This window comes from Podarcis cretensis (genome assembly GCF_951804945.1).
Source record: "Podarcis cretensis genome assembly, chromosome: 8".
Classification (NCBI taxonomy): domain Eukaryota; kingdom Metazoa; phylum Chordata; class Lepidosauria; order Squamata; family Lacertidae; genus Podarcis; species Podarcis cretensis.
The window spans coordinates 77,318,567-77,344,452 of NC_137177.1; the positions used below are offsets into that span (position 1 = coordinate 77,318,567).

A 25,886-nucleotide genomic window follows, 5' to 3' on the forward strand; every position below is an offset into this window, starting at 1 on the left:
GTTAACTTGATAGAAATGGTTTGCCTAAAAGCGGCAGTGGCTGCAACTGCCTGGGGTGCCAAAATTCCAAGGGCACCGGCCATGGCTTTGGAAATGTCTTAGAGTGGGAGAAACTCAGTACTGCAGCACATGGATGAGGTGTACAAAGGCGGCTGAGCAACCCCTGGGCTGTGTGATGCCCCATGTAGTCCAGGTGATGTGATCAAGAGCCTTCTGATCTCCCATTGGCTGCCTATACATAACCACAGTTGCACAGTGACAGAAGTAAAAATCAGCAGACACTGAAATTAAAAATAAGATTATCATATCCTGGTCAAGTTGTGATTATTGAATGTGGTGATATTCCGCCGCTGGATGGGAAGCAGTACATAACAGCAGTAGGAGCAAAATCCAGTAGAGTGCATAAGCCCTTCTCTGTTGCAAGATCTTCTCATCTAAAGTCTGTGCCTTGTTTATCTGTGTGGGCCTAGGTAGAGGAGCTTGCTTAGGAACATAGGAAACTGCCTTATACTGAGTCAGACCAATGTTCCATCTATCTCAGTATTGTCTACATACACCAATTGACTGACTGGCTCTCCAGGGTTTCAGGCAGGGGACATTCCTAGCCCTACTGGTAGATGCTGGGGGTTGAACCTGGGACCTTCTGTGTGCAAAGCAGGTGCCCTAGCATTGAGCTAAGGCTCTTCTGTAAGTGGCAGTCCTCTCCCCCAGCCCAGGTGTCCCTGCACTGGTTGCTAAAGCCCTCGCAGTCTGGATAAAATAAGCACCCCCTTAATATAAGTGCCAACAGTAACTGTTACAGTGGTGCCTCGCAAGACGAAATTAATCCGTTCCGCGAGTCTCTTCATCTAGCGGTTTTTTCGTCGTGCGAAGCAAGCCCATTGACGGCTTAGCGGATTAGCGCTATTAGCGGCTTAGCGGCTTTTAGCGGCTTAGCGGCTTAGAAAAAGGGGGGGGGAGGGAAAAAAACCCGCAGGAACTCGCAAGACATTTTCGTCTTGCGAAGCAAGCCCATAGGGAAATTCGTTTTGCGAAGCGCCTCCAAAACGGAAAACCCTTTCGTCTAGCGGGTTTTCCATCTTGTGAGGCGTTCGTCTTGCGGGGCACCACTGTATATGAAAACCTCTTTAAACTTTGCATTGTGGATTGCATCTTCCTGCCCCCTCCTTTATCTCTGTATGGTTGCAGTTGATGAGCTGCTTATGGGATAAGAAACACAAAAAGTGTTGGACTGGGGAGACTTGAAAATATTCATTTGGACATTTCCTGCTTTTAGAGCCAATCAAAGGGTTAAAGTATATAGATCTTCCTGTAATGGTTGTTGCAGTGTGTGGGGATTGCTTGGGTTACCAGCTCTCTGTTTTTATTTCATAGCTTGTGTTGATGCCCCCGTTGCTATCCAGAGTCTATGCCTTCTCTATGTGACGGTGGCCTCTGGTGTAAGCGATATTAATCCTTGGCTTTTGCCTGACTGTTGGTATTCATAAGTCAGGAGCGCCGGCATAAGGCAAATCCATTAAATGTGGAATCAACAAGGAGAGAGGTGCAGTAGCAACAGTTGCTATTTGCAGTTTGCACATGAAACAGGGCCCCCCACAGACCCCCTTCCCATTTTAAAACCTTTGCAAAGAGTTTTGTTCAGGAACACGGAGTCTGTGCAATATTGTAGAGTAGTGGCAAGCAAGGGTGTTAGACGCCATGTGAAGGCAGAATGCAAGGATATGGGCTGTAGCTCAGTGGTAGAGCACTTGCATAAAGAAGATTCCAAGTTAAATTCCCAGTATATCTCTGTAGGGCTGTAAATGACCCTTGCCTAAAACCCTGGAGAGCCACTGCCAGTCAGTGAAAGTGCTGAACTAGATGGACCAGTGGGTTTTACGCTGTATAAGACAGCTTCTCATGTTCTTATGGTAAAGGTTCAGGGGCTTGAGTCTGAACAGAAGGGATGCCAAGCATGCTACGTTAGGAAAAGGACTTGGACTAGGTGTGACACCAAACCCCCCTGTTCGTGATGCCTGAATAAACATTTCTGAGCCCCACACTCGGAGGCCAGTGTTTGTGGTCAGCATTCAGGCATTCTCAAGGAAGCAGGGGGCGGGGGGGGGGGGAAATCACACATACATACCCTGTGTTTTGCCTGTCCTAGAAGACATAATAATTAAACAACTAAATTGATTGGCAAAACCAGTCTTGGTCTATCTTCATTGGATGTGGTGCGTGTAGCATGTGGTCAGAAAATACTTGGAGGTTGCCTAATTGTTTCTGCAGGATGTGTGATTGGAGAGATAGATGGCATGATTATCACACTCTCAGTTGTTTTTCCATTGCTTCCATTTTATGTTTCTTAGCTTGGGAGAGGCCAGGGGGCGAGCTTTCTCCTTTTCAGGAGTCGTGCTTGCAACCATAGCACAAGAGGAAGGGGCAGATGAAAGAAGCTATTGTAACTGGCCAATGAACAGTCCAGAAAGTAATGCCACCTAAAACCTTTACTGTGGGGCCAGAGAGGTTAAATCCTGGGTCTCATTGAAATAAGGGATTGTGGTGGGTTTTAGACTTGGATTTTGGCTAGCTGTAGAAAGGTGAGGTAGTTCACAAAGTTGTTGGACTCTTTCTCTCTTTAAAAAAATGTCAGTTACATTAAAATCTCCCATGTGGACTCTGCATCTACTTTTATTTGCAGAAGAATAGTTTAATATGTCGTCCCACTGCTTGAAACACCCCCCCAATTTCCACGTTGGGCTTTTTTTTAAATCTCCCCCCTCAGTGCTCTGTAGAGTCTCAAGCCTCTGAAGTCAAATCCATAGGCTATGAGCCTGTTATCTTTGTGCTGCTAACCTGCGTTTCAAAATAGGCTTGAATGGGTCCTGCTGTGAAATTTGCAGGAGGCTTTGGGCTTTTCATTACTGATATGCCTCAAGCTTTTGTATTTGTTTATAATTCAAAGGATGAACTTCTTTTTTACCTCACCCAGAAGATCTTACTGGTCCAAAGGCAAGATGACCTATTTTGTGTGTGTGTGTGTGTGTGTGTGTGTGTTTGTGTCCATGACTGTGAATTTCTTGTTTCCCTGCACACACACACCTTTATGAACAAGCCTGCATTTCCTTGACCTGCTTCAAAGAGCACCTGTTTAACTGTTGCCTTCTTGAATTAATTGTTTATTTGAAATATTTCTTACCTGCACTTCATTGCAAGTGATCCCAGGGAGATGCATGATAATAGATGGATCAAAAGTATGTAGAAGGACACTAACTAGGCAGGAGGTCTGTCCCACATAATGTTGGAAATAGACCATTAGTATGGGGGCACCAGTCAGGTGGCACTCCCTCTTGCTGTATATCAGGCAGGTGCTTTGTCTGTTGTCTTTTCAGCACTTGTTAAAGATGTTCCCTTTCAACAAGCCTTCTAAATTGCTTATCCCAGTTAGTATCTGTCTTGGATTTGAGTTGAATATGTTGTTTGTTGTTTTTAAGCAGTGTTTATTTAAAATTTATATAAAATTGTTTTTTATATAATTGTTTCAATTGCTTTTATATGTGTAACTGTTGCATATATGTTATATATACATTCGAGATGCCTTGTGTGAAGTGATTCTTAAATGTAGTAATAAAAATAAAATAAAATAAAAATATTATCATCCAGTCTAACTGCTAACATCCTGTAAACAACCTGAGTAAACAGCCTGGTGAAACAACCATGTTTCATCTGATGTTGGAAAGCAAAAAGAGATTGTTGCACCAGCCATACCTTGGAGGGGTTACATGAAAACTCTTACATAACCTGACATGTATGAACGCTTTTGAGTTGAGTGACAGAATAGATAACCATTTTTCCCCAAAGATGGAATCTTCATCCATCTCCCAGTGGTTTCATCTGAGTTGCACTCTCCCTGTATGTTGATAGATTTATACCCTGCCTTCAAGGTAGCTTCCAACAAGAGCAAGAATCAAATAACAAAACTGCAAGCTAGCAAGAAAGCAAGAAATAGGGCAAATTAAAAAAATAAAATCAAGGTAATACCTCACAGGGGGAGGATTAGAACTGGACATGTCTGCAGGTCAAACATCTACTAGGAGAATAAGGTCCATGCAATGAAAGAAATTGGGAAAGATGATTAGGGAGTTCCAAGGCCTTTGAACAGCCACCAAGAAAGCCTTCTACTGGTGCAGCTTAGACATAATGATTGTAACTATCTGAATAGGGATTGCACAGATTCATGAAGGATAAGGCTGTGGATTGCAACTAGTCCCAATCACTGTCTGCTACCGCCATTATCAGAGGGTTTATGCCTCTGAATACTAGTTGTAGGAGATTGCAAGTTGGGGAGGATGGTGTTGCACGTCCTGCTTGTGATAGACTTCTGGTTGGCCACTGTGAGAACAGGATGTTGAACTAGATGGGTCTTTTGGTCTGATCCAACAGGTTTGGTTTCTGCTCTCTTCACTGTGCAGCGAAAGTGCTTGTCACGAGACAGGTGTTTACATTCCACAGTCAATTGCTGTTGGAGTTTCTCACGGGAAAGGAGACTGGATGTGACGTACACTGGTTTCCTGTTTTTCACAGTTCTCTCCGTGCTTTAGAGGAGAGAGGATGCCTCTCTGCTCCTTGCAGAAGCAAGATGCTTGTTTGTAAGCTCTTAGCATTGAAGTGTAAATAAAGTAAAATAATATAGAGTATGTGGCACGTACTCCTCATCATTCCGCTGTGCTTGGGACACTGCAAATTCAACATTCTGGTTATGGGCCCAGAAGAAAGACGCAGTCATCTGAATGCCGGCAAAAGGATCGGAATGCAGAGGGACGGATCGGACGGTATCTGCCGTCAGGATCATTGATGAGGTATGTGCTCATGCTCCGGGCAGCCTGCCAGCTTCTAATTAATGGCTTTATGGCTGGACTCTGAACTTTTATGGCCATTTTGCCGGGCACAGGCAGAGGCTGTTTTGAACTTGCTTTTGGAATGAAGCAGCACAGACGCAGCTTGTATAAAGCGGCTTGATTTAAGGCAGCAGAGATGACGCAGAAGGCTAATGCCAGAGTCATGATGGCTAGCTGCAGAATGCTGGCTGATGCAAGTGGGGAATTTGATGTCAATCTGCCACATGCTCAGCTCAGAGTAGCTTGTGATACTGCCATGATTCAGAATAAAGCAGACCGCCAGGGTGATAGCTGCATGGGTAAGGGGGAGTCTTCACAGACATCATCCTGGAGTGCAGTGGAACCACCAAATGGCGCCAAAGCTTTGAAGGCAGTGAAATGCTACTCGTGTGGACGTCTAGGCCATATGAAGAGGGAATGCAAATATCCCAGGGCCAAGACAGAGCAGCGCAGCGGAAGCTCATCGCGTGGATGAGGCCAGAGCAAAGGCAAAGGTCCGGTGTCCAGGACAACGCAGAACAAGGCAATGGTCTCACGCTTCACTCCAAAGGTTGCAAAGGTCCAGAAGACGTCTAGATCTTTCTTCGTTGTTGATTCGGCTGCAACGCATCACATGTGCAACGATAAGCGACTGTTCGTGTCTTTTACACCGCAGGAAGGTGCAATTCACCAGGCGGATGACCACACAATCCCCAGTAAAGGCTACGGAACTGTTGTTCTTCACAGTTTGGACTTATCGATACAGGATGTGCTTTACGTACCGGATGCCAAACATAATCTGCTCAGCATTGGACAGCTGGATGAGCGGAAAATTGATGTTTCCTTTAAGAACAAAAAGTGCATCATCACAAAGAAAAATGATTATGTATTGCATGCTGAATATGTTGATCGTTTGTATGTTTTGTATTATGATGATGTTGTGCAGGATGAAACTTGTTGCATTGCAGGTACTAACAAAAGTTTGCATGCAGAATGTATTCATGATTTTCATCGAAAAATTGGTCATTTGAATTTTGAGGCAGTATCTAAAATGCCTGCCTTGGTTGAAGGTATGACTATTAAACCCTGCAGGTACCACATGTAGTGCAAGGCATGCGCAGCAAACAAGGTGAAAATGGCTGCGAAAGGTAAGGTGTCTAGTAGGCAAGCTACAGAACCATACCAAATTGTTCATGCTGATTTGGTTGGTCCACTATCGCCCTCTTTGGGTGGAAACAGGTACTTCATGGTTCTCATTGATGCATTTTCCAGGTATATTTATGTGTACAATCTCAAGCAGAAATCAGAGGCTTTTCCAAGGTTCAAGGAATTCTGTGCTTGGTTGGAAAATGTGCATGGTAAGAAGATAAAAATTCTTTTCACTGATCGCGGGGGGGAATTCACTTCTCAGCAGTTTGAAGCTTTTCTGTCTGAGAAAGGAATTCAACACGATTTGTCTAGTCCTCGCTCGCCATGGCAGAATGGACTTTGCGAGAGGGCAAATCAAACATTGCTTCAAGGGTTAAAAACCTTGCTGCATGATGCCAATCTTCCAGAGAGTTATTGGGCCGAATCTCTCTCGTGTTTTGTTTACAGTTATAATCGCAGGTTATCTTCAGCGATTGGTTGTACCCCCTATGAGAAGATGTTTGGCAAGAAGCCATACATCAAATACATGAAAATTTTTGGTTCTGACATGTGGGTTCACACACCACAAAGCTCCAAGTTAGACAAGCGTGGTTTGCATGGTATCTTTCTAGGTTATCAGAAAGGGTCTTACAGAATAATGATGACTGACTCAAAGACAATTAAGCTTACAAGAAGTGTTGAGTACAATGCCAAGTGGGGGGAGAATGTGGGAGTTTTCCAATGTTATCCTGATGACAGTGATGAGACTGAGGATAGTCAAAAGCAGCCACAGCAACCCACACCCACTGATGAAGGTTCTGATTCTGAGTCTGAAACTGAATCGGGTGATTCAGAGAATTTCAAGAGTGCGAAAGCCTCTATGCGACCCTCTGAAAGCTCTGATCAAGAATTGGAGGAACCATTGTTCACAATAGGTCACTTTTCTCCTAAGAAGGAAGAGGAGAGTGTTGAAGACCTAAGGCTAATTCGCAGGTCACAAAGAGCCACAAAAGGCAGACCTCCAAAGAGATTTGCTGATGAGTTTGCCAAGATAGCAGTAACAGCTGTTAAAAGCTCCAAGAAGGTATTTGAACCTTCAAGTTTCCAAGAAATCCAGGATTTGGATTCAAAGGAAGCTGAGCCATGGTTAAATGCCATGAAGGTTGAGCTTGATTCCTTGGAAAGGAACAAAACATGGGAACTAGTTCCAGTAGTTCCAGGAATGAAACTGCTTGGAAGCAAATGGGTCTTCAAAGCGAAGACAGATCAAAATGGCAAGATAGTCAGACACAAAGCCAGATTGGTAGCCAGAGGTTTTGCACAGGTACCAGGTGAAGACTATCACGAGACCTACTCACCCACAGTGAGGTATGAGAGCATTAGACTTATGCTCAAGCTAGCTGCAGAGGAGAATCTACACATTAGTCACCATGATGTGAATACAGCTTTTCTGTACGGATCTCTAGGTGAATCTCTTTATATGCTTCCACCTGATGGCGTACAGGTAAAACAGGGATATGTTTGTGCTCTGAAGAAGTCCCTTTATGGTCTCAATCAAAGTGCACGGTGTTGGCACACAAAACTCACTGAAGTATTGTTTTCTCTAGGTTTTAAGCAAGGGAAAGCTGATCCATATGTATTTGTCAAAGAGGAGGGGCAAAAGAAACTGTATTGTTTGTTTTATGTTGATGATCTTTTATTCTTTTGGAAGGATGTCACAATGTACAATAACGCCCTAGCTCAACTGAAAAAGCACTTTGACATGAAAGATCTTGGTGAGGTAAACAATTACCTATCTCTGGAAATAGAGAGAGATCAAGATGGTAACATTCTAGTACACCAGTCACGGAAAATTGCTGATGTGTTAAGCAGACTAAACCTGATGGATGCTAACCCTGTAGACACACCGATGACAACAGGTTATCAGGTAGATGACACTGAAGAAGCATTTTCTGACACTACACTGTACAGAAGTGTGCTAGGCAAGCTAAATTTTATTGCCAGATGTTCAAGACCAGACATTGCTGTTAGCTGTAATTTGCTAAGCAGACAAGTCAACAATCCTACTGTTAAGGATTGGAAAGCTCTGAAACGCATAGCGCGGTATTTGAAAGGCACTATGCATTACAGACTGAGATTTAACAATCAGAAGTCTGGTGGTCTTGAGATATTTGCAGATGCAAGTTTTGGAAGTGACACTACAGACAGGAAAAGCACGTCTGGAGTTTGCTATATGTACAATCAGGGTCTATTTGATTGGTCATGCAAGAAGCAAACAACAGTTAGCTTAAGTACTTGTGAAGCTGAACTGAATGCACTGTCTTATTCACTTAAGGATTGTGAATAGTTGTTACAATTGTGCAAAGACATGAAAAATCCTGTCAAATGTCCAATCCAGGTTTACCAGGACAACAAAGCATGTTTGGCTTTGCTGAATTCTGAAGGTTGTAAGCAAAGCACGAAGCACTTGCAATTGAAGTTGCAACATGCTAGGGAACGTATTCAGAAGGGACTCGTAACGGTGTCCTATATGCCAGGTAATGAAATTCCTGCTGATGTATTGTCCAAGATTGTATCAAGGGATCAACACTGTACCTATGTGCAGAAGTTGGGTTTGTACTGATATTGTACGAACACGCTGCCCAGTGATGTTCACAGAAAGGGGGAGGATGTTGGTTTCTGCTCTCTTCACTGTGCAGCGAAAGTGCTTGTCACGAGACAGGTGTTTACATTCCACAGTCAATTGCTGTTGGAGTTTCTCACGGGAAAGGAGACTGGATGTGACGTACACTGGTTTCCTGTTTTTCACAGTTCTCTCCGTGCTTTAGAGGAGAGAGGATGCCTCTCTGCTCCTTGCAGAAGCAAGATGCTTGTTTGTAAGCTCTTAGCATTGAAGTGTAAATAAAGTAAAATAATATAGAGTATGTGGCACGTACTCCTCATCATTCCGCTGTGCTTGGGACACTGCAAATTCAACAGTTATTTCATTCTTATGTCTGTATGTCAGGGTAATATGAAAGGAACGGGAACAGAGCCAGTAAAATAACTTCCCCTCCCAACCTATTAGAATCGAATTGCTCTGATGCCAATGTAAGATAGTTCACACTCGACTTCACAGAGCCAAAGCACTGTTGGCTACAAATGCAAATATTTAATACAGTGTCTTAAATAAAAAGTGAATGTAGTGGTTTACCATTATAGCTGAGTGGATATAATTATAGGCAATTCCTATAGCACTCTTTTATGTGTGTTAGGTTCTGAGGTGTTAGAAGACAAAAATACCAGGTTCTTCATTTGTGTATCTACAGGAATTAGATAAGCCATAGTTTAATGTGACATGAACAAGCTGCAGTGAACCTTGGGCTTATTTGTTTTCAATTCTGATGTAACCATGAAGTGGACTTTATAAGCTTTCCCTTCTCCTTTTGGTTAACTGCAGGTAGTAGTGTCCTCTGAGTCAATATTATCTATGGGTTGTTTGAAACAAGCCAACTTGAAACCATGATTTAGTGTAGCCTTCTCTTCCATATGTTGTTGAGAGACTCCAACTCTCATAAGCCCTTGCCAGCATGACCACTGGACACAGAGTTGTGGTCCAGCAACATCTAGAGGACCCTATATTAAAAAGGCTGGTTTAACATAACTTCTATCCCTGCCCTTTCCCGAAGTTCTTCGATAATAAATATGTGTTTGTTTATTTTTCGCTAGGTATTCTCAACCCAAAGAATCCCAAGGAAGCACCCAAATCCTTCAGCTTTGACTACTCCTACTGGTCTCACACATCGGTAAGAACTCTGATTTTCTTTCCTAGAACAATCCCCTTTGAAGGTGGAATCCAAGCCTGTCCAGCTGGTGATTGGACACCCCCCTCGCCCCCTAAAGCAGCTGTTTTCTTCCTTTGACTGTATTGTGGTTTTAGCAACTGAAGTTTCCAAGTATCATCTCGGTGTATGTTTAACTGCTTTTTCCATCATGGGTTTCAGAAAGATTAAATTCCAAGCGGCAAAGAACAAGTGTGTGCAAAGATGATAGAGGAGAGGGGTTGGCCCAAGGAGTTGGAGAATGGAATTTGAACAGCAAACATTTTCCTCCTGTGACTGTTTAGTTTTATTTTTTGTTCAGAAAGGAAACTCTTCCTATAGGATTATTTCTGGCTTGGTGAAAGATGAGTTTTAATCTTCTGGGTTATTAGGAGGAGGGCACTGCAGTGCTGTGCCTTCAGCTTCTCTATTCCACCCCTCTGCTAAAGTCATAAAACATTCTCTCCTCCAAACACCCCCCCCCCAAAAAAAAAATCACTTGTGAAATCTGAATCTGAGGTCTTGCTTACTTCCAGTAATTGTTTGGCTTAGACATGGCTGCTCTTCACTTGTCATAAGGGTGGAGTAGATGGAAAAAAGCACTCACTATTCCCAACAGATGTAAACTTGGATAATTGATTTTGGTCCAAGAGGAAGGTATGGGCAGGGTTAGTAGCCACTGAGCCCAGTTGGCTCTCATTCAGAAAAATCAAAGGACTGAAAAGTGTTTTTGTTTTTGTTTTCTAATCTCTGCATCCTGAACAAAGAAGCTATGAAATGGCCCTACTGTCCTGCTACTTGAGGGATAGGGAACCACAGGCATAGAAACCTTTTAAAAAATAAATAAATATATTTATTACTTTTAAACCTTACCAAAAAAAAGAAGAAAAGAAGAAAAGAAAAAAGAAAAACGACAAAAGAAATACAATACAATACAATACAATATATATAAAAAAATTTAAAAACATACATCATTTCAATGCCCTATCTTTCATTCTCTCATTTCATCGACCTCCTCTCACCTCCCTTTTTGTATTCCACTTCTATTAATTATTTCAGCAATTCCTTTCCCTCTTTCTCTATTTTCTGTCATATAATTATCTTAACTTATTTTAACCTTATCTTCCATTAATACCATAATACTTATTTATACTTAACTCCTTATAACATTTCTACTAAAGCCATATAATTTCATTCCAACATTTTTCTAACACTCATTAATTTTACAATATTTCTATAAATAAACTTTAAACTTTTTCCAATCTTCTTCCACCGTCTCTTCTCCCTGGTCTCGGATTCTGCCAGTCCTTTCCGTCTATTCCATATGGTCCATCAACCTGGTGATCTTCTGTCCGAGGCTCTTAACTCTTTTCCAAGTCCCTTCTGCAGATCTTCATATTTATACATGCACTTTACTTTGTCTTCTGTTGATCTTGTTCTTAATTTCCTTCCTTTGATGCCGAGGAGTAGATCTCGGGGAGACTCCAACCTAGCAATGTTTTTATTCCTTCTCGACAGGTCAGCCAAATCTCCGTAGTTAGCACTATAGTCCAAAAGATGTTTCAGGACGTGTTTCAAAATCCCTCCAAAACTGAAAGTCCCCACAACTCCAATCGCCTCCTGGCCCAAGTCCAAATCCCAAAGATCAGTACATCCCTGCATGAGGGAATCTATCCAACTTTCCTTCTCAAATCCAAGCAGGGTTCCAATCCTCAAAATCTGACTTTCTCTAAATTCAGTCATAGAAGACAACAACTTATATTCATCAAATTGCCTCTGTAAGACTGGGACTCTCTCCACTTGTATTACTTTAGGTTCAACAACAACTTTCTCCCTTGCCTTCTCAACAATTTGCCATGTCAAAGTAGTTTCCTGAAACAATTCCTGAATAGTTTCTGTATAGATGTTCACTTTTTGTCCCAAATCAGTCACTTTTTGTCCCAAATCGTCAATTTTGATAGTCATCACATCCATCTTCTTATGAAGCTATTCCAATGAAGCACTTATCTTGCATAATGCAATCACTAAGGCTTCTTCTGTTGACATTCTTACCAATCCAAGGTCAATCCCTGGTTCTCACAGTTTTTTATCTCTGCAGCTGGTAATCCCCCCAGCTCCACTCCTGTAACAGTTTCAAAGGCTCCTTCTAGAGGGAAACAATTTCTATTTGTATCAATCCTTTTAAACACAGTTCAAGCAACAAAATTAGTTTCAATTTTTGGTTACTTTTACTCCTTTTTAAACGCAGAAGGAAACAATGGAAACAATATATTTCTCTTATTTGCTATCTGTCCACATACGTTTTATTCACAGTCAATGAACTTTCCCAAAACGTCAGTCTTACTAGCAGCCCGTTTCCGGTGGTAATTTATCTTTCTTCGCTCTCTCTCCTGCAGGCTTACACGATCCAAAATTTCCCCCCTCTTCTCCTGCTTCCAAGGGGGGGGGGTTTAATGATTTTAACCGATGGAGGTTTAATCCTTTCCAGAAGACTTTCCGAGACTTTAGCTTGCAGCCTCTTTGCTTCAGTCTATTTACAAAAGGGGAAGGCGGACTTCCTGTTTTAAACCTCCCCGTTTCGGTGCCAAATTAAGACGTTTAAAAATCCAATTTTCCGTTCTACTCACGGGTAGTTGTTTTAAGATCAAATTGTCCACAGGAAAAAGTCAGCGCTCTCCGACAACAGCTATGCGGCTTCGCTCCGTGAAAGAAGCAGTCAATTCGAAGCACCGCGCCACTCACCCAACGTCGCTCCGGATCCCCGAAACCGGGTTTCCCCGCGAGTAGGGGAGGCGCAAAAGGTGCCAGCCGAATCCCACATTCACGGGCTTCTCCCACCTGTGATTTTTGGTGGGTCCCTGCCTTCGCCGTGGCGGCCAGACCCTAATTTCCACAAAGCAAATTCCTCCCGATCAGAGGAATTCAGCCATTGCTGGAGGCGCCAACCCGGAAGTTCCACAGGCATAGAAACCTAATGTGGGGCTGTTGGGGAACGACACCCCCCCCACCAATCTGGTGCTGAAGTGACATCAAAGCAAACCATTACAATCTATTGCAGGACAAAACTGTATCAATACAGGACATAGCATTTTACATTAAAATACAGTGGAACCTCGGGTTACGTACTGTCATCCTTACGAATGCTTCAAGTAACGAGCTCCACTAACGTGGAAGTAGATGTCCCTAGTTGCGAATGCCCCGGGATGCACAGACCCGGAAGAATAGACCTCTGGAATGAATTAAGCTCGTAACCGGAGGTACCGCTGTATGGGACAATCCTGTATTATACAGGACAGGTGGCAACCCCACCCCCAGGCATCACTGTCTGGCCCTCAGTACTCTCTCTAGGCCACTTTTCTCTTTCCCCAGGCCTCTCCCCAACACTTGGCCATACATGAGAAGTGTTTTTACCTGATTACACTGTGTCCTTGAACTGTGATAATGTGTTTTCCTTGTGTAGATAGAGAGGGGTGTGTGCAAAGTAGCCTACTGTACAAAACTAAAAATTATATTAATTGCTCTGTCTGCTTTTGCCTCTGGCCCTGCTCATCATTGGCTGGGAGCTAATGGGAGTTGTAGTCCAAAACACCTGGAAGGCACAAGGTTGGCAAAAGCTGTTTTTATACCAGTCTTCCAAGACTGCTGTTCTGCATAGACCCCACTGTTATTTAGGAGCAGGAAAGCACCTGGCTGAAATGTCCCCTCTTGCTCCAAACCCATTTAGGTGGTCTTGTTCACACCCCTCTCTTGTCCCTCGACACTATCATTGTAGTTTGATAGATAGTTCCCATCTGAGCGTGGTGATGATGAACTTGTCCCACCAAGATAAAATTTAGCATCTGATCCTTGCACTCCTGCATGCGTGTGTCCGCGTTCTCTCTCCTGACCCTCTCCCCCAAGCTATTCCTTTTAATTGAGTAGTAAGTTGGTTTTCCACAGAGAGCATAGCAGGGCAGTCATCTTGTTGTGGGTTAATCTGCTCCACTTATTCCTTGAACGGGAAAATGTTCTGCTTGTCAGCTGAGGCTCCGGATTAGGTCATGCTTGGAAGCCTCTTTTTAAAGAAATAGTATTATTTTTTCTTCTCTTTGAATTTGCTTGCTCTCTGAAGCCTTCTGTATGTTTGTATCTTTCTTCAGTAAGATTGTGAAACACAATTATTCCCGTTTTTTTTTTTTAAAAAGGAGCATCTGGCACTGACTTCTTTGCTTATGCCCTTTATATTTTATTTCAGTTTGATGTTCTGAGTTTTCAGCTTCACAGTTGGAACTAGAGCCTGTGCAAGCTGGCAAGGCGTTGCCCTTAGAGAAGCAGTGGGACTAGTTGGGGTAATAGGGGAAGAGGAAAAGGTATTTTTCTAATGCTCTGTAGCACTTTATTCTCTTTATTTGCTACTTCAAATGTTTGGTACTGAGGAGTCATACACTGGAGCAAATTCAGTATGTTGTGATAATCCAGTTTTTCTGGCTTATCAGTTGTTCCACTTTACTCTTCACCTGCTATGACAGAGAAAAACAAACCAGGAACCCACAGTTAAGTTTGTCTTTCAATTACATCCAAACCTGCTGTTTTGGTTTATTGTTCCCTAACAAGATGCAGTACTAAGCCATGGTTTATTTAAGCCATGATTGAATAAAACACATTAACAACACAAGCAAACCATGGCTTGCTTTTTAAAAACCTGGTTGGTTTTCCAGCTGCTCTTGCCTTGTGCCTTGGTAAGTTGTTAAATATGTGGGGTAGAGTGGTCAAGCAAACCATGCTTAAGGAATGCTGCTCATATTTCACGTAACCATAGTTAAAACTATGGATTCATAAGCCAAGAACAAACCAAGGATGCAGACCATGGCTTGTTGTCAGTAAACAACCCATAATTCAGACATGGTCCAGGTTCACACATAACACTAATCCATTGTTGAATAGGCCATAGTTTGATAAACAATGGATCAATATTATGTACGAACTGTTGGTTTCTGCTTCCTTCACTGTGCAGCGAAAGTGCTTGTCATGAGACAGGTGTTTACATTCCACAGTCAATTGCTGTTGGAGTTTCTCACGGGAAAGGAGACTGGATGTGACGTACACTGGTTTCCTGTTTTTTACTGTTCTCACAGTGTGTTCTCTCCGTGCTTCAGAGGAGAGAGGATGCTTTCTCTGCTCCGGCAGAGGCAAGATGTTTTTCTGTAATCTACCAGCTTTGAAGTGTAAATAAAGTAATATAGAGTATGTGGCACGTACTCCTCATCATTTCGCTGTGCTTGGGACACTGCAAATTCAACACGAACCAATAAGCCAGGCATGTCTGAAGTTCATTTTGGGGGCCTAATGCAGCCCACCGGTCGGTTTAATCCAGCCCCTGAGTCCTAAAAAAGGTCAACAATTATGGTTGGCCCTTTGGTCGGCCCTCACAGCCCTTCACTTCATCAAATCTGGCCCTCTTTGAAAAAAGTTTGGACACCACTGTAAACCAACAAGCTATGGTTTAAGGTTGTCTTCTGACTGTGAAAACAAACCACAACCTCTTGTTCAGCTCTGTAACAGGAAGCCAGGCCATTTTGCTTTGTTTGGTCCTTTCATGGAGTGAATTTTAACAGTGTGGGAGTGATCAGTTACCAGCTTCTTCATGGCAAAACCTGGCTTATTGTGACATGTGAACAATGGCGTACCTGTAATATGCAGTAATTGATCACCCTGTAAACTGCAGTAATAGCATGGCAATTTCACTACTTGCCCTCTTCTACAGCTGAGTTTCCCTTTCTCCCCTACAAATATTTCAACACTTTATGAATTTGGCCTCGCTACCCCCTGTTTACATTTTTCAATTTAGGTTCCTCAAAACGTGAGCAAGGTTTGCATCCCTAGACTGCTCCAATACTTCCAGATTTGTCAACCAAATAAAGCTGTCACTGTAAACGACTTCAGCTGCCTTTAGTTTTCTCCCAGCCCTGTTTGTCCACTTGCTAACTTGCAGAAGATATCTACTTGCGACAAGGTTCTTCCTTGGCATTACAAATTAGCAAGATGCTTTTAATAAAACAGTTGGGGAAGTCTGCTTGGACAGCTGCATGAGCTGGTTAGTTTTCATGACTGGTTGCACTTTGTCGCTGAGATCAGAAGCAGATCCTCTTGATTTCCTGAAACAAAAAGCACAGGCAACTGCAAGGCTCCAGGAGCCTTAGAAGTTCATCACCTTCCTTTTAAGTAGTCCCTGTTGTTACTTAGATACCAAAGTGGCCGTATCTAATTCTAATCTATAGTTAAAGGTGCAAGAAGATACACTTGAGTGATAGGAACTGCAAACTTCCTTTGGCAACTGGTTGTGGTAGTGGAGGAACATCTTAAACAGGGGTGAGGAACTTCAGGCCTCCGGGCCTGTATCTCTCTGACCCTTTGGATTCTTCCTGGGCTGAACATCCCTCCTCAGCCACACTTCACCTCAGGCAGCACACACCCCTTACAAGCCCTGCTTTGTTTTCTGCTTGAGTATTTTTTGTCTGGCTGGAGTGTATCCTTGAACTCTGACTGAATGGAGAGAGGAGTGTGTAGATACTAGCCTACTGTACAAAGGTAAATGGTCATGATTTGCTCTGCCCACTTATGCTTCTAGCCCAGCCCTTCTGGCATGTGGCCCCATAAAGTTGCCCAGAAGTGAATGTGGCCCTTGGGCTGAAGATGATTCCCCATCCCTGATCTTAGGCATTGTATTCCCTGAGGGTATGTCCTTCATAAATACCCATAAGAAGAGCCTGCTGGATCAGGTTGAAGGCCCATCTAGTCCACCATCCTGTTTGCAGAGCGGCCAATCAGATCCCTCAATAGGATCCTTGGCATCTCTAGGGAAAAGGTCCTCAGAAGCAAGGCTAGATGAAACCTTGGAGATTAGTTGCCTGTCAAGAGTAGACATTCCTGGGCTAGTGGAACTAATGCAGCCTGACTCCACAGAGGGCAGCTTTATATGACCAAGGAGTGCTTCCCACACTAGCAACCCTTACTATTCTTTACCAGTCTTGCCTGTTAACAGCTGCTACTGGCTTTCTGTGGAAGGCTGTATCACAATGTTTGGATTCCCTTATCTCTTTCCCTTAAGAACATATCACATGAGATCTGCTAGATGAGATGAAAGGCCCACCTCATAGTCCAGCTTCTCACATTAGCCTGCCAGATGCCCTAATGGGGAACCCTTTACAGTTCCATTCCTAACGGGATCCATACTGACTCTCCGCTTACCCTTCTGTTTAAATCTTTGCAGCCCGACGATCCTTGCTTCGCATCTCAGAATCGTGTGTACAATGATATTGGGAAGGAGATGTTGCTGCATGCCTTCGAGGGCTACAATGTCTGTATCTTTGCTTATGGCCAAACTGGAGCTGGGAAATCCTACACGATGATGGGGAAGCAGGAGGAGAATCAGGCAGGGATCATACCACAGGTAAGGAAGAGTCTTGGGATGCCCTGCTTTGCAAAATGCTTCTAGCAATTGGCTTTCACATGGGATTTCTCTGAAGCTTACAGGAATCAGATTCCAATTTCTTTTCCTCAACCAGAATCGTTGCCTTCTTTTTAGAAATGCAAAAGGTGTGGGAAGAAAGAAGGCATTTTAAATAGTCAAAATTAAAGTTACCCCCTCTTGTTGGGATTTAAGTGCTTTTGTCTCAACATTCTGTAAGAGCACAATCAAAATATTATTACTTATGGAAAACTTATAGCAGGAAGAACACATTCATTTGCATGCTTTTGGGGGCAACTGTGTCCATACAAGAGTACCGTAGGTGAAAATGCAACATGCGATCTCAAAGAACTTTAGGTTTGTCACCTACAGAAAGAGAAAAGTTTGGGTTAATATATATATATATATAGAGAGAGAGAGAGTGTGTCTTTTCCAGAGAATGTAGGATACATCTTAAGTGGATAGCAACCATAAAATCAGCAATTCTGACAGTCACTCTAAAAACAAGGCAGCAGTAAGAATGAGTAAGAAAAACAGCAAAATACAGAACAGCAAACAAATCTATAAGGAGGGCGTAGCTCGGTTGCCAGTAGCAAGAGGAACAAATACAAACCAGTGATCAGCCAATTATAATGACTATCCTAAAAAAGAAGAAGAGGAAACGTGGATTTGGGTGAGGCACTTGAAAAGGAACAGTCTCATCTTTGCATATTTACTGTGTTCAATGACCCAGTGATCTGGCTTTGTATAAGGCAGCTTGTTACATTCCTATATGTTAAGGGAAGGGTTGTAGCTAAGTGGTTAGTGCATCTGCTTTGCATGCAGGAGGCCCCAGAATCAATCATTAGCATCCCTAGGTAGGGCTGGGAATGTTCTCTGCCTGAAACCCTGAAGAGCTCCTACCAGTCATCTTGGACAACACTTAGCTCGATGGCACAATAGCCTGACTCTGTATAAGGCAGTTTCCTATGTTCCTATGTATAACTTGCCATTAGTTGTGCTGCTGCTGCTGCTATCAAGTTGAATGAAGTGTGTTTGGGAGGGGAGGCAGTTGCTGAGACTAGATTTCAGCCTCAATAAATACATTTTGCTGAATAGGCATTTTGTGCCCTCGTTCTGCTATAGGATCAGCAGCAGATGCTGCTGGCTCTATGCCCCCTGAGTGTAAAATAGACAGTGAAAACCCTTCTTGTGCTAATGGGAAAAACACATGCAGAGCAGACATTTGATGAGGGCTGAGTTATGGCCAGAAGCTGGTGGTAGGTTAAGCAAAATGCCAGCCAGGTGTCGGGGCTGTGTGTCTTCATTTGGAAGCAGGGACCAAGACTGAACTCTGTGCTTATTGTTTTGCATGAAGTTGCTGCATTCTATATCAGAGTTGGGTAGCCCATGGGGCATATCTGGCTCCCAAACCTTTTGATGTTGCCCACCCCCCATGGGTATCCTTTTAGAATGATTGTATGAGTCTTAAGTTTTTAGAATATAGGAGAATTTAAGGCAGTATCCAACACACTTGTTCGTTAGCGCAAGGATTTACGTGTGTGCAACAGAACTTCCCCCTTTGTGTGTCCTCGTCCTCCCCAAATTTGCTAGGGAGAGTTGGGGGAACCTCAGATCAGATTTAGGGGTCTCACGGAATGGAGGGGAGGGGGAGATCATTGTGTTGCTCAAGCAGAAATCCTTACACTGGTGCTCCTTTGGGCATAATCTTTAATTATTGTTTTTCAAACCTGTTTTCTTCATGCTACTCTGTCCTACCACCCTTACTAGTTATTTCAGGATGGTGATGCCCTGTAAAACTTTCTCCACCATATCCTCTAAAATTCCTCTTTGTCTTCATTGCTGCAGGCATGTTCTCCCCCGCCTCCTTTGGCTGCTGAAACAGGAGCGATTTCCTTTCTCTCTGTCAGCCTCCCTTTGGAAGGCAAAGGCTTAACCCCCCCCCCCCAGCATAAATGAAGTAAAGCAAATATTTAACAGATTTTACTATGTATGTACACTTTAGAGCAGGGGTCAGCAAACTTTTTCAGCAGGAGGCCAGTCCACTTTCCCTCAGACCTTGTGGGGGGCTGGACTATATTTTGAAAAGAAAAGAAAAATGAATGAATTCCTATGCCCCACAAATAACTCAGAGATGCATTTTAAATAAAAGCACACATTCTATTCATGTAAAAATACGCTGATTCCTGGACTGTCCGCGGGCCGGATTTAGAAGGTGTTTGGCCTGGATCCAGCCCCCGGGCCTTAGTTGGCCTACCCATGCTTTAGAGTATAAAGTCCGGGTTTCCTGGAAACAGACCCCAAAAACTTCATTTTTGCACTGAATTGCATGCTGGTTGGGGTATGATTGCTTCAATCATTAGTGCCTGCTCATGCCTTCCTAGCCCCCACTGTCAGCTCTTAAGTTCCACCTGCAACAAAGGACTAAGGAAGGCCACAACTGTACCTCACACTTAAACTACAAATCCACCACAAATGCACAATTAGTGGTCCAAAAGATACATTTAAAGCACCATCCTACCACTTTAAACAGTCATGTGTTCACCCCTACCACCAAGAACCCTGGGACCTGTCATTTGTAAAAGGTGTTAAGAGTTGTTAGGAGAGCCCTATTTACGTCATAGAGCCACAGTTCCCAAAGTGGTTTAACAATCCATCCCTCTTCCTAGGGAGCTCTGGAAATTGTATCTCTATGGAGGAAGTAGGAGTCTCATTGCCCATTACATATGACAGCTCCCAGGATTTTTTGGCTGTTTAAAGTGGTATAAGAGTTTTTAAAATGTGTAGTTCGGTTGTGATCAAAGAAGTATAGAAGTGAGAATATCAGTAACTGGGTAGGTTAGCTGATAGGGTTGTTAACCCCAACAACCTCCCAAACTGAGTTTATTTTGCTTTTAAAATTCCAGCAGATCAACTCCAAAAGTGATTCTTCTTAAAAATAAGTCAAAGTGTTTTCACAGCTGGCTCTGGGAAGATTTAACACCTTAATTATCCCTCTCCTAGTAGTTCTAATGTTCCCCTCCCCCCCATGCTAAAGTTGAATTTGGTTATAATCAATATCTGCATAAAGGCTAAATGGATTGGCTGCCAAGTGTGTTTTGGGGGTGTGGGGTGGGCATGGGGACTGGATTAGCAGCCTCTCTGCCAGGCCCCATGTATTGGACAGAAACACTGGAAGCACAGTAGATTAAGCACCGCAGGGACTTTCCTTACAGTTTTCCCTCTCCCTGGTTGTAGAGTGATGCTCTCTCTCTAATCTCTTTATAGCTCTGCGAAGAGCTGTTTGAGAAGATCAATGACAACAGCAATGAGGAAATATCTTACTCTGTAGAGGTAAGTGTCTTGGTTGAATTTCAGGGACACTGTTTAAATATAACTTTGGAAGGGAAGCCTTGTTAAGGCACAACTCTTGTGATATTGAGACATAATCCTTGGTCCCGCTGATCAGCTTTGTATGGGTGTCTGTGTCTGTATAGCACTACCTGGCATTTTACAAAGAGCAGGTATGTCTCTACCCCAAGGCGCTTACAATCTAAAACAGGCAGAAGGAAGCATGAGAGGAATTGAGGAAATGGAGGCGTGGCCAGGCAGGAGAAGTCTATGTTATTATTTCCATTACACATGCATTGGCTTTGTTATAATATGGTGTAGGAACTTGGGGTGATCTAGACTGCACCCACTACTGCTTCACACCCTCCTCAAATGAGAGAGGAGTGTGTGATTGTATGTAGAAATCAGCCTACTGTAGGAAGGTAACATTCACATTTCTTGTTCTGTTTTTGCCTCTGGCTCCACGTACCATTGTTAAGTGGCCCACAGAATATTGTGCATAAGGAATTATGGCCTTCAGCCTAAAAACGGTTCACCACCCCAGTCTAAGGAATAACCCATTACCTTCTGAAATGCTTTCATCAGCAACACGAATGTCTCTAATGTCATTTTCTCACCCTCCAGCCAAACTTGACCATCCCACCTGTGGCTCCAAACTCCATATAACCTAAGTCTTCATGCTACTGCTTGCCCTCTTCTCAAATTTCTCTTCTCCACAGGCTCCCCACAAAAGCCCCAGCCCCAGCCCCCCCCCCATTTCCTTCACTGCTGGCCACCTCTGCCAATTTAAAATAGCAAGAAGAGGTTGATGTTGTGCTAGCTGCTGGTAGGTCATGTATTCTAGACCTTAAAAATGCTTTGGAGCCTCATTTGCCCTGTCTTCTGGTGACAAACTCAGCCCTATATTTGTAAGCTCATGGTGAATTTTATTTTACAAATACTTGGTGCAAAGGGAGTTCAGATTTGACATTGGAAACCAGTTGTCCCACCACTGCCTGCCAAAATAATAAAGGATTGTTTCTAGCTATATCGTACTCAGAGTAGATCCATTGACATCAATGCAAGTAAATTAGGTTTGATGAGTCTACTCTGATGCAGCCAAAAGATACAGATTTTATGTGCAGTTATGAGCTCCTCAAGTCAGAATCTGTCCTCTTCCTCCAAATCTTTATCCAAATCAGCCAGTCTGGGAGGACTTAGCAGAAGCCGCCCCCATTGCCTGTTGAATAAGGAGGCCTGATGAAAGCATATGGAACAAATACATGCAGCAGTGTGCTATTTTTACCTAGGTTGCATTTCCGTCGTTTGCCAACTTATGGACACACATCCTCCTAAGCATTGGCTTGGCAGACAGCCTAGGAATTGTCATTGTTGTGTCGTGTTAACAGGAAAAACGCGTTTGTTCAGGCACAGCTCTATTATGCTACCTTCCGGTCACCCCAGTCACCCACATTCTTTGGGCTCTGAAGCAGTCACGCCCCCTCCAGCTACAATGCACACCTGTCGTTTCCTTCCTTGGTTGCTAAAAAGGCTTTCCAACACTGCATTTGTAGCCTGGGGCAAAGCAGCAGTCACACACGCCTGGGTATGCACACAAACACACGTACGTACATACATACATACATACATACATACATGCAGAGCATGAAGTCTATAGCCCTCTCCTGATATTGCTCCCCATCCTCTGCATTAGGAGCTTTCATATAGCCCACATTCTGTCTATCCATCTCAAAACAACCTCTTCCTCCTCCCACCTTTCACAACCATCTAAGCATGTGGCCATCACCACATGCTTCTTTGAAAACCTGGATAGGTCTAGAACCCAGGAGTGGCTCTTCAGGTTTCCTAATTAGCAGCTGGAGCAACAGAGGTGAAATTTTGCCACTTCCTGGAATGGGTTATAATTTCCTGTGTGACTACAGTATGCACCTCCCTCCCGCCCTCCCCCAGTGCCTTGCACCCAAGCTGTAAATCAACCTTTGCCAGATGTTGCTGGAGGACATTCCTGATAGGGATGGTGCCTCCTACTGGAAGGATCAGGCAGGGTCCTCTGAAGTCCAGGATGAGGAGTAAGTAAACTTTTCCCAGCATCAGGTCCACCCTGGTATTTATCTACAACAGCAGCCATCAACCTCAGCTAGCATGGCCAATAGTGAGGGATGAGGGGAGCTGTAGTCCAACAAGATATGGAGGGCCACATATTTCCCTATTCCTGGAGTTGGCCATAATGGGCTAGAAGGAGCAGTGATATGATCTGACTTACGTAAGGTGGTCTCATTAGCTCAATAGCTTTTTGGATGGATAAATTCCTCTCGTTATTTTTCTTTGTAGATGCTAGAGTAATCTAAAGAGCTCTTACGTAACTCTTTCAGCCAAAGTGCATATTGATTGCTTGTTCTGAAACATAATCATTGTGAATAATGGAGCCTTCTTAAATGATGATGATTTTTTTTTAACTCTGTAAAAGAGGATCTTTCTAAATATATTTTTCTCTTCATACTCCCTGGGTCACCTGTTTTGAGTAAACCTCTTCCTTAACATAATTTTCCTGTATTGGTTTTCTTACAATTGTCCAGATTTGAACCGTGTGTGTGTGTGTGTGTGTGTGTGTGTGTGTGTGTGTGTCTTCTTGCAGGTCAGTTACATGGAGATCTACTGTGAGAGAGTCCGTGATCTGCTGAACCCCAAGAACAAGGGGAATCTGCGTGTCCGGGAGCATCCTCTGCTTGGGCCGTATGTGGAAGACCTGTCGAAACTTGCTGTCACTTCTTACACTGATATTGCAGACCTCATGGATGCTGGGAACAAAGCTAGGTAGGTTGGGTCTTACTTCAGGCATGGCACAGGGACATTGGTGTTTCACAACTCACACAGCTGTCAGGTCTTAAAAATATTTGCTAGTACACCAGTGAAGATAATTTCCCTGTCAACTTATGAATATAACCATTAGGAGTATTGCCTAACAAACATTTTGGCCAGTCAGTCAGACCTGCATGTGAGCCAGGAAGTCTTTCATTGGATATAGTTTCTCATTTCAACAGAACCTGGAAACTATGGTTAGGAGGCTTAGAACAAAATGGGGTGTTAAGCCAGTTTCAAAACATAGTTGAATGTCATGGCTTGTTTCTAACCTGTGAACAATAGTTTCCTGGTTCAGATAGAACATGAAGTGATATTTAATGGAAGACTTCCTAGTTGGTTGGTTGGTTTGCTTGTGCGAAGGCACATGTGGCCAAAGTCTCATCCACATCTTCGCTTGTTAAGCCAAGATATGATTGTCCAAGGTGCACACAATTGAATTCTCCTTCCTCCTAATCAAATATTTCTCTTCAACTACTTTTGGCAGTGGTGGGGTATAAGTAATAAATTGTTATTATCATTATAACATGGTATACTTTACTAGTTCTGTTTTGCAGCTTATAAATTGAAACTGTGGACCAGGTTGGCATAGGAGAGATTAGGGCACAATGATGCAGCTGCTTGCTGAAGCTAAGCTGGTGAGGGGGTGGCCAGTGCCTGGGGGGGAGGGCACTTCATACACTGCCTTGAGCTCCCTTGTGGAAGAGCTAATACAAATGAATTCCCCCACTTTTCAGCCAAGGTTGGCTCCAAAAAGTAGATTACAAATCAAATAGACAAATACAGAGGATTCAAGGGTATGTGTCTGGCTGTCTCTCCTGACTCCTGACAGTCCATAACACAGTATAGAAATGGGTCCTCCAGCTATTGTTAGAATCCAACTCCTAGCAGCTGCAGCAGCCAGCATGGCTTTGGTAAGCGATGATGGGAGTTGGTAATCCACCAACCTTTGGAGCTCTGCAGGTTCTCCCATCCCTAACCCTAGTCCCAGGTTCAGAGGTCCTTGTATGATGGTAAAGATGCCAACTTCCCATTGATTCTTCCCATCAATGGTGTTCTTGTTCTTTAATCCCGAGCTTTCCCTTTCTTTCTCTTTTCTGTATTAAAGGACGGTGGCAGCTACCAACATGAATGAAACCAGCAGCCGTTCCCATGCAGTCTTCACCATTGTTTTCACACAGAAGAAGCATGACCTTGAAACTGACCTTTCCACTGAGAAGGTAGGCTACTCCCGAGTTGGGGATCAGGGGAAATAGCTGGGGTGCAAAGCAAGCTCCTTGCAACTAGATCAGGGACTTCCCTCATAACATGACTTGGGAACTGCTCGCTCTTTTTCCCAAGGGTGGTGAGAAATGTCAGGTGGATTGCCTTCTGATCTGCTTAGGGTTGTATCCAACTAAGGCCATATTTACACCTTAAATATAACACATTACAGTGGTACCTCGGGTTACAGACACTTGAGGTTACAGACTCCGCTAACCCAGAAATAGGACCTCTGGTTAAGAACTTTACTTCAGGATGAGAAAAGAAATCACGCAGCGGCGGCAGCGGGAGGCCCCATTAGCTAAAGTGGTACCTCAGGTTAAGAACAGTTTCAGGTTAAGAACAGACCTCCAGAACGAATTAAGTTCTTAACCCGAGGTACCACTGTATTTATTTGAAACACTTTAAACAGTGATGGCTTGCCCCAAAGAGTTCTGGAAAGTATAGTTGTTAGAAGACCCTCATTCTCCTTAAAGGTAAAGGTAGCCCTGCTCGTACGGGCCAGTTGTGTCCGACTCTGGGGTTGCGTGCTCATCTCGCTTAAGAGGCCGGGAGCCAGCGCTGTCCGCAAACACTTCCGGGTCACGTGGCCAGCGTGACGAAGCTGCTCTGGCGAGCCAGCACCAGCGCAGCGCATGGAAACGCCGTTTCCTTCCCGCTATAAAGCGGTACCTATTTATCTACTTGCACTTAGGGGTGCTTTCAAACTGCATAGGTGGGCAGGAGCTTGGATCGAACGACGGGAGCTTACCCCGCCGCGGGGATTCGAACCGCCGACCGTACGATCGGCAAGTCCTAGGCACTGAGGTTTTACCCACAGCGCCACCCGCGTCCCACATTCCCCTTAGAGGGCTACAATTCCTAGTGGTTTAACAGTCTCTCTTCCTAGGGAACTCTGAGAATTATAGCTCTGGGAGGGGAGTAAGGGTCTCCTAGGAAATCTAGGATACTTTGTGGGAAGCCATGACTACTAAGGACAAATTCTTAAGACATATTTAAAGCACTCTGATAGACTTTAAACTATGTCTTAAGAATTTGGCCTTAGTAGGATACAACACTAAGAAAGAAGATCTCTGTAGCTGTAGCATAAGGAGAGCCTGAGGAAACCCCCCTCCTTTTGCACAGAAGTGCCAGTGTTTCTGCTTGGCAGGGCTTAACTAATTACCGCCTCATTAACTCTCTCTCTTCTTCTCCATCCTCCCT

General features: G+C 43.6%; 1 protein-coding gene across 9 annotated transcripts in view; it reads left to right on the forward strand.

Annotated features, from left to right (window-relative positions):
- KIF1B (kinesin family member 1B) overlaps positions 1 to 25,886 on the forward strand; it is a 139,787-nt gene that overhangs the window by 31,800 nt on the left and 82,101 nt on the right. For all 9 annotated transcript variants that reach the window (XM_079986712.1, XM_079986704.1, XM_079986705.1 and 6 more), the window contains exons 3-7: positions 9,693 to 9,769; positions 17,034 to 17,213; positions 20,499 to 20,564; positions 23,197 to 23,375; positions 24,529 to 24,640. In XM_079986712.1, coding sequence (XP_079842838.1) covers positions 9,693 to 9,769; positions 17,034 to 17,213; positions 20,499 to 20,564; positions 23,197 to 23,375; positions 24,529 to 24,640 — 614 coding nt within the window. The remainder of the gene's footprint in view (positions 1 to 9,692; positions 9,770 to 17,033; positions 17,214 to 20,498; positions 20,565 to 23,196; positions 23,376 to 24,528; positions 24,641 to 25,886) is intronic.